Here is a 14405-nt window from a genome sequence, read left to right as displayed (position 1 = left end):
TTGTCTTCCTGGCCTGGTTAGATCCTGGCATCGGAGCCTAAGTGGCTAAAACAAAGGGGATGCCGTTGCTGCTGTGTTCATTGATTTGGGCCCAGGCTGGGCTGTTTCCCTTGTCTCAGTGAGTGCAGGGGTCTTGCTGATCAAGCTCCAGGAGTCATTGTAACTGATTGTCTCTCTCTCTCTCTCTTCTGCACAAAGACACTTGTGATTTGCTACTAAGTGAGCAAACCAATCTGGTTAAAACAAAACAAGGTGACTCAAGATTACAAGGAAAAAACTTTGACAATGTGGGTTTTTTTCAGAGTTGTTGGGGGTTTTGTTTTTTTTTTTTGGAGGGGTGGGGAGTCAGATGGGTTGGACTGCCATGATGGTCACTCATGGATGCTCAAGGCCTTGTGCCCCAGACACTCTTACCCTGTTTGCTGGACACTAGGATTTGCCATGTGACTCAGTCCAAACCCCATCCTCGATCAGTATTTCCCCCCCGACCCCTCACTGTGGGGGAGGGGCTTCTTCTAAACTCCCTGGTGTTGTTACAACACAATTATATACAAAGGAAAGGAAGAGAAGAAGAAAACTAAAGAAATAATCGTCTCCCATGAGCGCATGATTTTGAAAAACATGATCCATGCAGAGAAGTCCTAGTCAAATGAAACCTGGTGGACAAAACGCACATTGTACCCCCCTCCCCCCTCCCACGAATAATTATTACATTACTTCAAGAAAGAGTATATTTTTCATGCATAAATCAAATTTTCATCTTGTCTTTTTTTTTGTCTTTTTTTCTTCTTAAATTACATTAGAACACAGAACACATATAATAAATACTCTCGTAAGACATGACTCAGAGAAAAGTAACACATCCCAACGCAAAGGTATCGTCCTCATCATTATTCATTTTTCTTTTTTTTAAAAGGACTTGTTTAAATATGAAATCTGTAAACTCCACGGGTCCTTTTTTAAAATCTTTCTCTCTCTCTCTCTCTCTTTTTATATCGTGAAACTAACCAGCTTTCGTTTCCTTAACATTCAATATGTCTCCCATTGAACGCATCAAAGAAATAAGAACATGCCGTCTTCTGCAAAATTATAATTTAACAGTATAAAGCTTCAAGTCACAAATTCCAAAAACTAGCTAAGTAATTTTTTTTTATCACATAAACTATACATTAAATATTTTGAGGTATTTCAGAGAACATTGTCAAAAGCTTGTAAGGTCTGTGCTGGGCCTAAAAAGGGCTTTCCCGTGCATGGAAAAATGTCTTTGGTATCAAAAGCCATGTGGGTATTGGGCAGAAGGCTGGTGGGAAGAGGTCTGGGATGGGTAGGGCCAGGGGAAGGATTTGTAGGGAGGGGGTGGGGTTGGGGAAGTATCGGGTGTGGGTGGCTTAACAAGGCTGATCACTCAACCTGCCTATTTTGAGGGCTTCCTATTGCGTTTTCCCTTGGGAGGGTCAAGGGGAAAATTAGCTTTGGACTGTGTTTTTTCAAAGCTGCCATTACTGTCAATGGGAACGGGCATCTAAATCTGTTAGCCTGCTTTGATAATATCTCAGCCTCGGTCTTTGCCTCTCCTTCCCTGGGCTAAGAACTGAGGGTTGGAAACCCGGACCAAGCTGAACCATACAGGGTTAGCAGGACCATGTTTAAAAACCACCTTCTCGATCCCTGCCGAGGTTTCGCTTCTGATCTAGTTTGGCCTCACGCAAATTGTAACCGTTTCTTTCTGGCACCATGCTGGAACTCAGTTTAATGCTCTGGTTCAGGAGGGCGCCGCTGTTCAGGACAGGATATAAGCCCGTGATTGACTTTGACTTGAAGTCAGCAGATTTGAGCACCTGCTGCATTTTTCTCCTGAACTGAAGCCGACATTTCCACCCCGCTGGGGATGGAACTTTGGGAATCACAGACCTGTAACATCCTAACTGTGCGTGCAACTGACCTGAGACATTCAACGAGCGAGGGCCTCATCGCAAGTGACCTGGGATAGCATGAGCATTTGTGCTGCAGATTTTGATAGCGCCAAGGGGGGAATAACACATTATTTCTCACTCACTGGTCAAAGCAGAGTGAGGGGTGGGGAGTGATCCTCAGAGGCCAATGAAATTAATGGCACCAAGTCTCCAGGGGTATTTACACAATGAAAAATGTGGGTGAAAGGGGGTAATTTAATGAGGGGACCACCCTGAAAGGGACTTTCCAGGGAATATTGAACTTGTGCAAATGCTCATTGTTTGCCCTGGCAGATGCACCCTCTGGAACTGATTCTACTCCCACGTACACCAGTGTCTCCAGCAGAGTTGCTCCTGATTTCCACCGGTGTGCCTGGGAACAAAATCAGGCCCCACATGCCTTTATGCCCCATCTAGTACATGGGTAATATTAGTACATTGAGTAATACCTCAAATGAAGTCTAAGAGCCGGCTTCTGATCTCGCTGACCCTGGTGTAAACCCCCTGTAGTGAGTGGAGAATTATTCTGATTTATGCTGGTGTCATTAGTTGACTCCTAGAGTTTTAGCCCAGAAGGGACCATTATCTAGTCTGATCTCTTGCATAACACACCAGGGATCAGGGTCTGGCCCTATCATCTCTCCAGACAGTATAACATACCCAAATGACTGAGGCCCCTTTGCAAATCTGGGCTGTGATTTGGGGGGGCGGGGGGGGTCTGGTGGCGCTGCCGCTTTAAGAGGCAGGGGGTAAGGCCAGGATAGGGTGTTCCTGCTGTGGTTCTTTTACGGAGCTAAGAAATATTAGGGTAAAATTCTCCTCCACGCTTAGCACTTGCCTATATAGTGCGCTCACCATTTTGTACACTTGGACCTTCCTGTGAGGTCACAAGTGAGTATCTCTGTCTCCCTCTAGTGGTGGCTGGGCCACAGCTACGGGTTGATGAACTGGGTCGTTTAGACCCGGAGGTCTTCTGTTTGAGACCGGTTGGAGACCAGCCCGGGGGCACTGTTCCCTCTAAGCTGTGCGTGTGTGCACACACAGATCCTAAACCCTGCGCACACGGTGAAACACTGCACTCAAAAACATTTGCACAGAAGCACAACACTTTGCAGAGAAGAAATTTTTTGTGCACATGGCCTGTCAAAAATTAGAGGGAACGTTGCCCAGGGGCATGGCGTTATATGAGGAACAAGGGCAGGATGGCAAGGGGCGGAATTGCCTTGCCCAGCCCGCATGCAACGGTGGGCTCATTTTCAAATTCCCTTCCACTCCTCCCAGGTTTGGCGCCATCTTGCTTCGATTGTTAACGGTTCCTATCAGAAACGGGGAGCCATGGAATGGAGGATACCTTGGGTGGGATCTCCTGACCCACATATTATAGTTCAGGATCTGAATTTCGTGGCTCCAGCCCGTGTACTAATAGAGAGGTTCAGAGAAAGCTAAAGGCACAAGGCTAAGCGTCCTGCTAGAAGGATGTTCTTGTGTCCCGTATAGCATCCTCTGCGATGGTATGGAGGCTCCCAGTGAAAACATGGATGGGATGGATCTGAGCAGAGAACTTCCCACCCCCCCATTCCTTTCTTTCTGTCTTTAGCTTTGGTATTTGGGAGCCTCATCCTGCCAAGTTCTGTAGCGGCTACTCCTTGGGCTCTGACCAGGGAGGGTCAAGGAATGCACCACCCTGTCCCACACAGGAGGAGGAGGAAGGGAATTTTTAACAGTGAAACACACTTACGTTTCTTTGGCATCTGCCAGGCTACTAGAGAGCCTCAAACAAACCTAGCTCCCATTTCATCCCTTGACGTCACGTAAGGCCTGCACAAGGGGTGGTGGTCATGGCCTGAGATAAGTGAGGGGGAGTTGATGGCGGAGGGAGTTTGGGTTGGGCAAGGGAGAGGTTCAGGGAGAAGAGGAGGTAAGGGGGGGTTTCTGCCCATGAGGAGCAGAAACGGGGGGTGGGGTATTTTTCTGTCCCAACACCCAAAGGCTGCAAGAATTGCCAGAATCCATCTGCTTAGAGAGCTGAGGTAATAGTGAGTCTCTCGGACAAAAGCAAAGAAGAAAAAAAAAAAATGGCCACACACCTTTGATACAAGAAAAAGGCACTCGTCTACCATGCTACCATCCGGTTCTCTCTCTCTTTCTCGCTAGGGGATGGAAAGGGCTGCACGGGAGGGCTCAGAAAAGGAGCAGAAGGCTGGGGTGGGGATGGAGGGAAAGGGGGGGAAGGTTTTCCTCGTATACCTGTCGCAAAGGTAGCAGGGAAAGTGGCGTTTCCAGCACAGACCAGACAAGGGGAACAAAATCTTTGGTATCAGACGTGATTTTCAAATCACAGAAATTGAAAACTCAAGTGAGGTAGCCTTTATTCTCGGGTTCTCACTAGAAATGTCTTTGCATCTTTGGGGCCTGCTTTACTCAATTTTTTGTCACTTCCCAAACCAAGGCCCCTTCTTGGCTTCTCAGCCCTTGAATACTACTAGATGGGGTTCAGGAATCCATCACCATCACCGCTTCACGACAAGACAAGAAGAAACAACGTTAGGGGAGTCTCGGTGGCAGGGGAGGGAGGGAAACGACGTTGGCTTTTCCATGACTTTTGGTTGGCAGAACGTGATGTGGTGCCTGGCCTTTGCCTTCCGTCCCTCCCGCTCTCGCGCTTGCTCACTCTTTTCTCGTAGTAAATTGTTACGTGTGATTTGGTCATAACCATATCGATCTGAGCCTCCCCTCCCCCCTGCGTTTGGTTTGTCCCAACCTCACCTTTTCCAATGATTGCTTTGGTGTGACTGTCACAAGGCGTCCCGATAGCCTGTGGGGACCATTCTAATACCAATAGGTTATTTATTTATTTATTTATAGGTCTCTTTCTTTCTTTCTTTCTTTCTTTCTTTCTTTCTTTCTTTCTTTCTTTCTTTCTTTCTTTCTTTCTTTCTACCGTTTTTGTGTCTAGAGCTGTCTCTCTAGCGATAGCTAGATATTTTCCCCATCTTTCATTCTTTCCAACAAGGTGCCTCGCTGTTGCACAACAGATCATGTTTCAAAGTAAAGTGAATAGAAGAAACCGTAACGCTAGATCAAAGATGGTACTGTTTTACCCGCATCAATTCAATATTGTCCCTTTAAAAAAAATTTTTTCCCAGTGTGGGGAGCGGCCTCCCCTTTCTCCCCACCCCGTCTTGTTCCCTCCCACACCTCCTCCTCTCCCCAAGGAGGCACTGGAGTTTTTCATGGAGGCATATGCGAGGGAGGGTTAGTTGCTTCATAGCAGATCTTAATCGTCTTCCCTTGTGATTGCTTTGTATATGGCACAAGTCACCATCGAGAGCTCAGAGGAAACAATAATTTTGAAGCTAGTACCATCTCTCTAGGATTTCGCTTTTAAGGCAGGTTGTTAATTGGCACACAAAAAAAATCTGTCGTCTTTCGCAAGTTGCCGGGGGTTTTTTAGGTGAGCTTTTTTCTTTCTTTCTTTTTTTTTTTTTAATTCCTATTTGGTTTATTTTTCTTTTTTCAATTTCTCCCCCGCTATATATAAATATATACACACACACACGACACGTGTGTGTATATATAGAGATATATTGCAAACGGATCCATATCTTTTTGGTTTTCCACCGTGCACCAGTGTCAATTCCGTGATGATTTTGGTTTTCCTTCTTTGGTAACAGAGACGAGGAAAGGGGTGGGGAGGGAGGGGGCGGAGGATACAGTGCATGTGTTGGGGATGGGGAGGAGAGACACAAAGCAGTCAAAACAGTGCTTTGTTTGGGTTTGCTTATAAACCAAAACTGAACTAAAGGTGAAGATCATGGCTGAGTCAGGCTGGCCTCACCGATCCAGTCCCCAGGAAAGAGCAGATCCTTCAGGCGAAGTCTTTCCTCTTGGGTTTTTCAAAGGATTATCTTATACCCGATTTATGTCGCTAAAATGTGCTTCTTGACCTGCTTGATCTCTAGGTGACACAGTGCAATTCAATGTAGCAGCCTCCTGTGCTGGCTCCCGAGTCCCCTGCTTTAGGAGCAAGGTGAGCAGGGGTTGGGGGACTGTTGTGACATTAGCATCTCCACGGTTTCCGTTGGGCGTGGAATATCTTTGGAAGGAATCCTAGGAGAAAAGGATCTCCTCTTGGGGGTTTTCTTTCTTTGTGGTTTTTTTGGGTTTTTTTGGACCTCTTTTGTGCACTTGGCTTCATGACTGGTGGCCGTGATGGATGCTCTTGGACACTCCTCAGAAGATCAAATAATCTTCCCTAGATAGGGTCTCTTGGCTGCAAGGTGGGGGTGGATGGAGTGAATGGGGGTGGGAGGGGCGATCTCTTCCTCCCAGCCTACAGGTCTCATCCTCATGTACCCGGCCCCCCAGGGAGAGCTACCACTGGGCTAGCTCGTGTGCAATAAGCGACACCTGTGGCTGCCAGTGCTTTGCTCTCCACTCACGCTGGCCATTTCGGGGTCCTGAAAGCTCTTGACACAAACATTCACCCTGAAGCCTCCTGTCCCCGAGGAAACATTTGCACACCAGGTGTTGGAGGTGAATGGAGGGCTTGGGGACTCTCCCAAGGGCCCTACATCAAGGCAGCGGGAGAGCTGGGATTAGAACCCGGGAGGCCTATTGCCCCTTTGTCATGTCTCACTGCTAGGTAACACTGCCCTGCTCTCCCTGCGAGCAATAACACTTTAAAGGGAGCAAAGCACCTACCCTCTCCCCAGCCTTGGGTGCTCAGTTACCTTTAAAGTGTACCCTCTCTCCAGGTGCCTTGGCACCTGCCCCCTGGGCTCGAAGGGCCAGATTTTTAAATGTATGTAGGTGCCTACAGCTGCAGAGAGGTGCCTCGTGGGGTTTTGGGAAGGGCCTCGGATCCGAACTCCCGATGAAATCAGTCACTGAGATCAATGGGAATCAGGCACCTCAGCACTACGTGCCTTAGACAGGCTGGGCCTGAATGCCTCGAATCTCCCCCCCGACATGCTCAGGGACTGAATGTGGAGAGCGCGGGGCTGAAACTTGCCCCTCAAATCTTGTATCTTACAGGGGGAGGGGAAAGGCCAATAACGTGCGATGGAAAGATGAGCCTGGCAAACGCGGCAGCGCGTGGGGGGCAGGGGTGGGGCACAGTATCCTCCACTGCAAAAAGCAGGAGCCCCCATTCCCCCCAATGGCCTGGGGGTCACTCACTCCATTGGGGGAGATTCCTCAGAGCTCTGAAGGGAAGGAAACGGCCCTGTTCCGAATGGTTCCCCTTTGAAGCGAGCTTCTTCCAGGGCTTGTGTATGGCAGCGAGACATGGGACTAAGCCAAGGTCCAGAAGACAAATCACAGCATCTCCACACGATGGGTTTGGTGAGGTGGTCTCCCTGCAGCACCCAAGAGCACCCACCTGGATGGCCAAGGTTGGCGTGGCTTGTCGTGGGATGTGGGCGGGGGACGGATGTGGTTGGCTTTGTCGTGAGGAGGGAGTGGTTGGGGATCGGGGAGGGACAGAAGAGGGACGTCATGCTTTGGAGAAAGTGCTTGTAGAAGATGAGGGAACCCCAGGGTTGGCGCCCGCATCCTCCTGCCAGCGGTTCATGCACCGCCGGCGGGCATTCATGAAGAAGTTGCTGACGGTGTTGAGCTCCAGGCCCAGCTGCTGCGAGATGGTCATCTGCATCTCCTTGGAGGGACGCTTGTTCTCCTTGAAGATCGCAATCAGGGTGCGGCGCTGCAGGTCCGTGAAGACCAGCCGCTGCTTCTTGGGCTGCAGGTTCCTGTCTTTCTGCTGCTCCTGTTCTTTGCGTTTGCAGGCTAGACGTTCAAAAGAAAGAACACGGCCATTAATTGGGTGCTGGCCCATGGTGCCCAGTGCTCCTCTCTCACTACTTCCGCCCTCACTTTCGGCCCATCCCTCTCTGCCACCTCTCCATCTCTCTCTTCCTCTCTATTGCCTCTGTCTCTTGAGATGGGACCAAAGGTGTCTCCTTCTCCTTCCTCTTGATTGCCTCCATCTCTTGAGATGGGGCCACCTGCCTAAGACATGCAATGCAAGCGACCACGTGGAAGGCCCTTGGAGACTTGCAACTCATGGGTCACTCCAATATCTCCTTCCGGCAGCCAGGCTGGAATTGGAGGAAACTCATGCCTTGATTTTGCCCTCCTCACCCTCTGGCAATTTGGGACCTCCTAATTCCTAAATCCTGAGTGGGGCTAATACAGGGAAGCATGCAATCCTCTGCCAAGCTAGCAGCCCTATACCAGAGGTTCCAGTAGGCCCCACTGGAAACCTTCTGTTGCTCTCCATTGGCTTTTGCTGGTCTCTGCTGACCTCAGTTGGACAACCAACAAGCCTGTGAACCAGTGGATCCTCAGACCCGTGGCTCTGCCCCTAAGCCCAGATGCCAACTTAAACCAGCAGGAAACAGCTGAAATTTTCTACATGGACTTTCTGTGACGGCTGCTTACGTTTCCTGGTCTGCACCAGTAGTTCTCAAGGCAAAATGAGGCAACCATCATTCAGCTCCCAGAATGGATTGTCATGGGGCTTGCCCTCATTTCCCCTCTGTCTGTGAAATGGGCTGTGCGACAGTCCAGGAAATCTAGGCTTTCCCAACTGCCTTCGCTACTCTCTTCGCTCCCTCTCCTGCTGGATTCAAGCCCATTCTCAGCATGTCACTGGTTCATTTCAGTCCAACAGAACCAGGTTCCATAGTTAAAAATCCTCCCCACAGCCCAGTCTCGGCATTGAGCAATAGGTCACCCCAGCAGGTGCATTCCCCTGCAGGTGGCACACGGAAGTTGTGGGCAGGGCATGAGCAGATTGTGAGCTCCTTGGACAGGGACCGTCTTTTCGCTTTTTGTGTTTGCGTGGTGCCTGGCATGGGCAGGGGGTTGGGACATGACTGGGGCTCCCAGGTGATCCCTCCATAATAAAATAAATAATAATAATAAATAAAACCCCATTAAATTTTCCACGCTCTGCACGGGGGCTGAGGCAGTGACTAAATATATGGATTTTAATTGGCACAAATGGCCAGATTTTGCTCTTTTGGGGAAAGCTTTTGCCAGGGCCGGCTCCAGGCACCAGCTTTCCAAGCAGGTGCTTGGGGCGGCCTTCAGAAAGGGGCGGCCGGCCGTGTCCCGCGGTGGCCATTCGGCGGCAGCTCCGCCACTGTTGCATGAGCAGCAATTCGGCGGCGACTGCTTGGGGCGGCAAAATTGCTAGAGCCGCCCCTGGCTTTTGCCGTTGGTTTGTTTTTTTTAAGGGGAAAAAAAACAAACCCCTTGTTGAAGCAGAATACGTGGCTTTGGTTGCCATTGTTCTGCGGTATATGTTAACATTACCTGGGAGTTTCAAAAGCGCTTAAGTGATTTAGGAGTCTTAGGGTGCGTCTACACTTCAGACGCTACAGCGGCATAGCCAGGGCACTGCCATGTGGACACTCATTACAGCAACAGGAGGGGCTAGGGTGACCAGACAGCAAATGTGAAAAATCGGGACAGGGGGTGGGGGGGTAATAGGAGCCTATATAAGAAAAAGACTCCAAAATTGGGACTGTCCCTATAAAACCGGGACATCTGGTCACCTAGGAGGGGTTCACCCATTGCTGGGGTTAATGCACCTCCCCGAGAAGCAGTAGCTAGGTCGACAGATGAATTCTTCCATCAACCTAGCCCTGTCTAAACTGGGGGTTAGGTCGGCAAAGCTGCATCTCTCAGGAGAGTGGATTTTTCATGTCCCTGAGAGAGGTACCTATGCCCATACCCTTTGTCAGTATAGACCTGCCCTAAGCACCTTTTTCTAAAATGGCCCTTTGGGTGGGATTCTCAAAGGGGACTTATGGTGTGTCTACACTACAAACGAAACCCCGTGGCAGCGAGTCGCAGAGCCTGGGTCTCTGGCTCGGGCTATGGCGCTGAAAATAGCCGTGCAGAGGTTCCCGCTTGGGTTTTGAGATCCATCCCCTTGGCCAGGTCTCAGAGCCTGAGTGGGAACATCTACACAGCTGGTTTCGGTGCTGTAGCATGAGCCTTGCGAGACCGAGTCTGTAGACTCAGGCTCTGAGACTTGCTGCCACGGGTCTTTTTTGGAAGTGTAGACATACCCGGAGATTCAGCGTTGCAGTGTCCTGTTGCCAGCTGGGATACCCAGCCTCGAGTCAGGCACCCGGGCTTCCTGTACAATGAATGGGTAGAGCAAGGTGCCTAAAAAAGGCCTTCATGGAAGCCAGCACACGGAGCGGGGACCCTCCTTAGCTAGCTCATCGGAAATGCCGAAGACAGGGCAGGGGCTCAAAGGAGTGAGGTGAGTCTGAGCTGCGGGGATGCACCTCGCTCCACACGAGAGCCAGAACTTGGGTAAGATGTAAGTCAATGGCGCTGTGACCAATTCCTGCTGCTGCTGATCTGGCCCCAGGTCCCTACCACATGGCGAGCTCTCTCTCTATAGCTGTACCAGGTCCTTTGTGGATCAGCCCTGTGAGTGCGATATCACACACACTCAACACCTCAGCTGGAGGATCTCCCTGATGGGATATTTGTGCTCAGCTAATGTGCATGTTCTCTGCTCATGCCTTAAGCTCCTAGGCAAACAGACCTCAGATGCCATCAGCCCCTGTGCCAGTCTCACATCAAAAATATCTGGGTGTCGCTGGCATCATCAGGAGTGGTTTGTTCACAGACTTTGGCCAGCTGAAGCAGAAGGACAGGATACACCTGGTTCCACTTGCAAGGATCTGAGCTGGTGTGGGGGGGAGGGGGGAGATTCTGTGGTCTGCAATGTGCAGGAGGTCAGACTAGATGATCAGGATGGTCCCTTCTGGCCTTAAAGTCTATGAGTCTACGGAGTCAAAAACTCTGTGGGAGCTGGACTGCCTGAGAGGACAGATGGGCCCATGGGAATGCACAGCCCACTGTGTCCTACGGCTGTTGTGAAATGGAAACCGCTTAAAAATCAACCCCAAATAAGGAGGAACAGAGGATAACAATTAGACTGGTGCGTTTCATTGGGTTTTATGGGTATGACTTCCCCTACAGCTAATCAGGAAGCTCCATTTTTGTGTCCAGGATTCCAAGGCCATTTCAGACTCGTTTATCATGGGTCCTGCAAGGCTGGTCTGGTACTTTCACCTCTTTGCCCTGCCCACCTGCCATTTAACACTCTTAAATAGTATCCTCTCCTTTTCCCGATGATTCACAATGAGGAGCCCAATCCGTCTTCATTTCCAATGACACAAGATAAAGGTTAAAGCGTTCCTTGCCTGTTATTTAAGAGTTTTATGGGGTCAGTTCAGGAGCGCTATTATGTCAGCAGAATGGCACCTTCTGAGGACACTGGGAATTGGTCTCAATACTTTGGTGAGGATCTTATGTCAGGGAACTCTACTAGAATTTGTCTACACTGGAATTTCTAGTCATGTTTTCCCACGTGCTAACTAACATGATTGTAAACTCTAGTGTGGACATGACACACATTTGTTCCTAGTTGTGTTTAGCCCTAAATTGCACATTCTGAGCTTGATTTGTCATCGTTCTGTACCTTGAATAGTTATTTACACCCATGCATAGTGGGTGTAAAACAAACCCATTTTGATTTTCGCGCCACGTGGCACTGGTGTAAAAGACTGTACAAGGTACAGGGCAATGGAGAATCTGGTCCAAACTGTCCTGTCTACCCCTGAATTTACAATTGTGTTTTTTAACATGTGGTAAAACATGACTAAAAACATGATTAAATATTTAAGTGTAGGAGTTACTCTAGAATTACTCTAGAATTGCAGCCATGTAAATGAATGCAACATCTGATTTCTAGAGTTCCAGCATCCTCCAGAAATGTAGTCATGATGCTATTCTAAAAACTACCCGCTAGCTTGTGGCATTTATGGAGCCATCATCCAAAATCCAGGTCAGAGGGGGTCATGAGCACCAGAATCCTGAATATATTCTTTTTGTCGGGAGCTTCTAACAAACAAGCAGGATTATCGTGTGAGAAGGGCAACACATTTCAGTACCAGCTCTCTAATTCCCAAGGTATCGCATCATAACAGACATGTGACTCTGCATTTTGGCATCTCTACTTAATGATGCACATCACCTTTGTCCTAGCAGTGAGCTCTCCGGGAGCTGAATTCTGAGGGTCCTTACTCACGCTTTACTCATTGCAACAAAGCTACCATTAACTTCGGTAGTAGTTTGGCCCAAGCAAGTACAAAAACCGAATCAATAAAGTCCTGAGGATTTGGCTCTTTGGTAGGTGAGCTGGATTTTAAAAAAAAGTTGTGGGGGGGGGAGGGGGGACCTGTGAAGATTTTTTTTAAGTTTTGCCCGTTTTTGTTTCAAAATTCATTTCCAAAAATTTCAAATAAAATTTCAAAATGGCTTTGATCACCTCTGTACTTGATCAGAAAACAGGGGAAACATAAAAAAAAAAAAAAGGCCTCACAAATTTCCCCAATATATATATATATACGTATATTAATGTCAAATAGAAATGTTAGCAGACCTCAACAGCTTTGCTGTGCAAATGGGGAGATATTTAGTGGGAAGGAAAGGGAGGGTCTCATTTTATACGGTCAGTCCCAATGTAAAGGCATCACTCTGAAGCCGTCTGCCCCCTGCCCTAATCTACCAGTCCCAAGCACTCCCTTGTGTCAGGCTTCGTGACGTAAAGGGATCCAGAGTGCAGGAAAAAGGTCAGAGGTGTGAAGCTGATATTTCACTGCGATACACCTTGTGTGTGGTCACGTACACCCATACAAAGTGAGTGTCAAATGCCACGGGATCAGCAGAGGAGTGTTCTACACCAACAAAGATCAGAGCGGTAGAAAATCACAATGGGATTTTACTCTGTATTAAGGCCGACTTAAAGGTGAACTGAAATTAACTGAGGCCAGGTCTACACTACAGACTTACATTGGTATAACTGCGGCGCTCAGGGGTGTGAAAAATCTCTCCCGTCGGCGTAGGAGTGTCTTCACTTACATGCTACAGCGGTGCAGATGCGGCGTTTTAAGGGTAGACCTGCCCTCAGATCCCAGCTCACCTTCCGAAGATTTGTAGAGGCTTAGGGACTGATTTTGGAAAAGAGCCTTTCATTTTGCAGGCGAGATCACTTGCATTTAGACATCTAACTACCTGACTGGGTAAAATTTTTAAATGTGCCTAAGGCTATGTCTCCACTGCAAAAAATAAGCTGTGTTTTCACATCAAGCCAGCTAGCCACCTTGCAACGCGATCTCAATATAAAACACGCACTGTCGTTTTTAACCTTGTGGTGGCTAGTGGAGATCAACCCTAGGTGGGGGTATATGTAAAAATTAGAGTCATTTATAGGGGAGACCAGTTAGGGGTTTGTTACAGGAGCGGGTGGGTGAGATTCCATGGCCTGCATTGTGCAGGAGGTCAGACTAGACGATCGTAATGGTCCCTTCTGACCTTAAAGTCTATGATTCTATGACTCTAGTGGACAGAGATCTGGATGGGGACTCAGGAGCCCTGATTCTATTCCAGACTCTGCCACTGGCCTGCTGGGTGACATCAGGCAAGTCCCTTCTCCTCTCTGAGCCTCAGTTTCCCCATCTGTAAAATGGGGATTGTAATGCTGGCAGACCAGGTGCCAGCTCATGCCAAGGCTTTTAGGCCTCACTGAACAATGAATAGGTGGACACACGTCTGTCTCACCTGTGTGTTAGTATTGTTAAGATAGGTATTGGACTTATATAGTGTATACTGTTTAGACTTCATGAAATGCTTGTAAATCACTGCATGCATTAATCTCACGCATAAACTTGATTTCCCATGCTATAAGGTAATACTTACGTGTTTGTTCTGTTACTGTAAAATGTTTGTTCTGAAATTACATAACTCACCAAACAGGGAAAAACTTCACCTAGTGCTGGATGCCTGCAGGAGGCGTTATCTCCTGCCCATCAGGAAGGACTAGTGAATGCAAACACGCTATTGTGGAACAGACACTTTGCTGATTGCTTCCCACCCAGCCCGGAAGAGGGTACATGCCCAAGCCATCCCATCACAGCATGAACGCTGGGGGAAGGGAATTAAAATGCCTGTCAGAGAGAACTTATTATTCCTTTGCTGCTGCTGGAACTCTGAGAGGCGGGGATGTCTAAGCACATGCAAGGAGCCCCCCACCTGTTTTGCCTGGGTTAGCCCTAAGGGATATTCAGTCTGCTTACTAGAGACGTTACTATTACCTTTTCACACCTGACTGCAACTCGTTTGTGTGTGTTTGCTTCCTGGCTTTAACCTTGTAAATAATGCTCATTTCTTTTTCCTAGTTAACGAATCCTTAGTTAGTTGACTATAGGCAGGGCTACAAGCATTGTCTTTGGTGTGAGATCTAAGGTGCAAATGGACCTAGGGTAAGTGACTGGTCCTTTGGGACTGGGAGTAAGCTGAGATCTTTGGCATAACGTGACCGTCTATCACAGAATCAAGCTTGCCAGGGTGGCAAGA

General features: G+C 48.5%; 1 protein-coding gene across 1 annotated transcript in view; it reads right to left on the bottom strand.

Annotated features, from left to right (window-relative positions):
• Positions 1 to 2565: 2565 nt before the first annotated feature.
• The window catches only part of ONECUT3 (one cut homeobox 3), a 90268-nt gene continuing 78428 nt past the window's right edge, over positions 2566 to 14405 (bottom strand). The window contains exon 2 of the mRNA XM_074939542.1: positions 2566 to 7742. Within this exon, the coding sequence (XP_074795643.1) occupies positions 7450 to 7742 (293 nt within the window). The 3' untranslated portion in view covers positions 2566 to 7449. The remainder of the gene's footprint in view (positions 7743 to 14405) is intronic.

The sequence above is a fragment of the Natator depressus genome, chromosome 25 (genome assembly GCF_965152275.1).
Source record: "Natator depressus isolate rNatDep1 chromosome 25, rNatDep2.hap1, whole genome shotgun sequence".
Taxonomy (NCBI): Eukaryota; Metazoa; Chordata; order Testudines; family Cheloniidae; genus Natator; species Natator depressus.
This window is presented reverse-complemented; position numbering and strand designations above follow the sequence as displayed.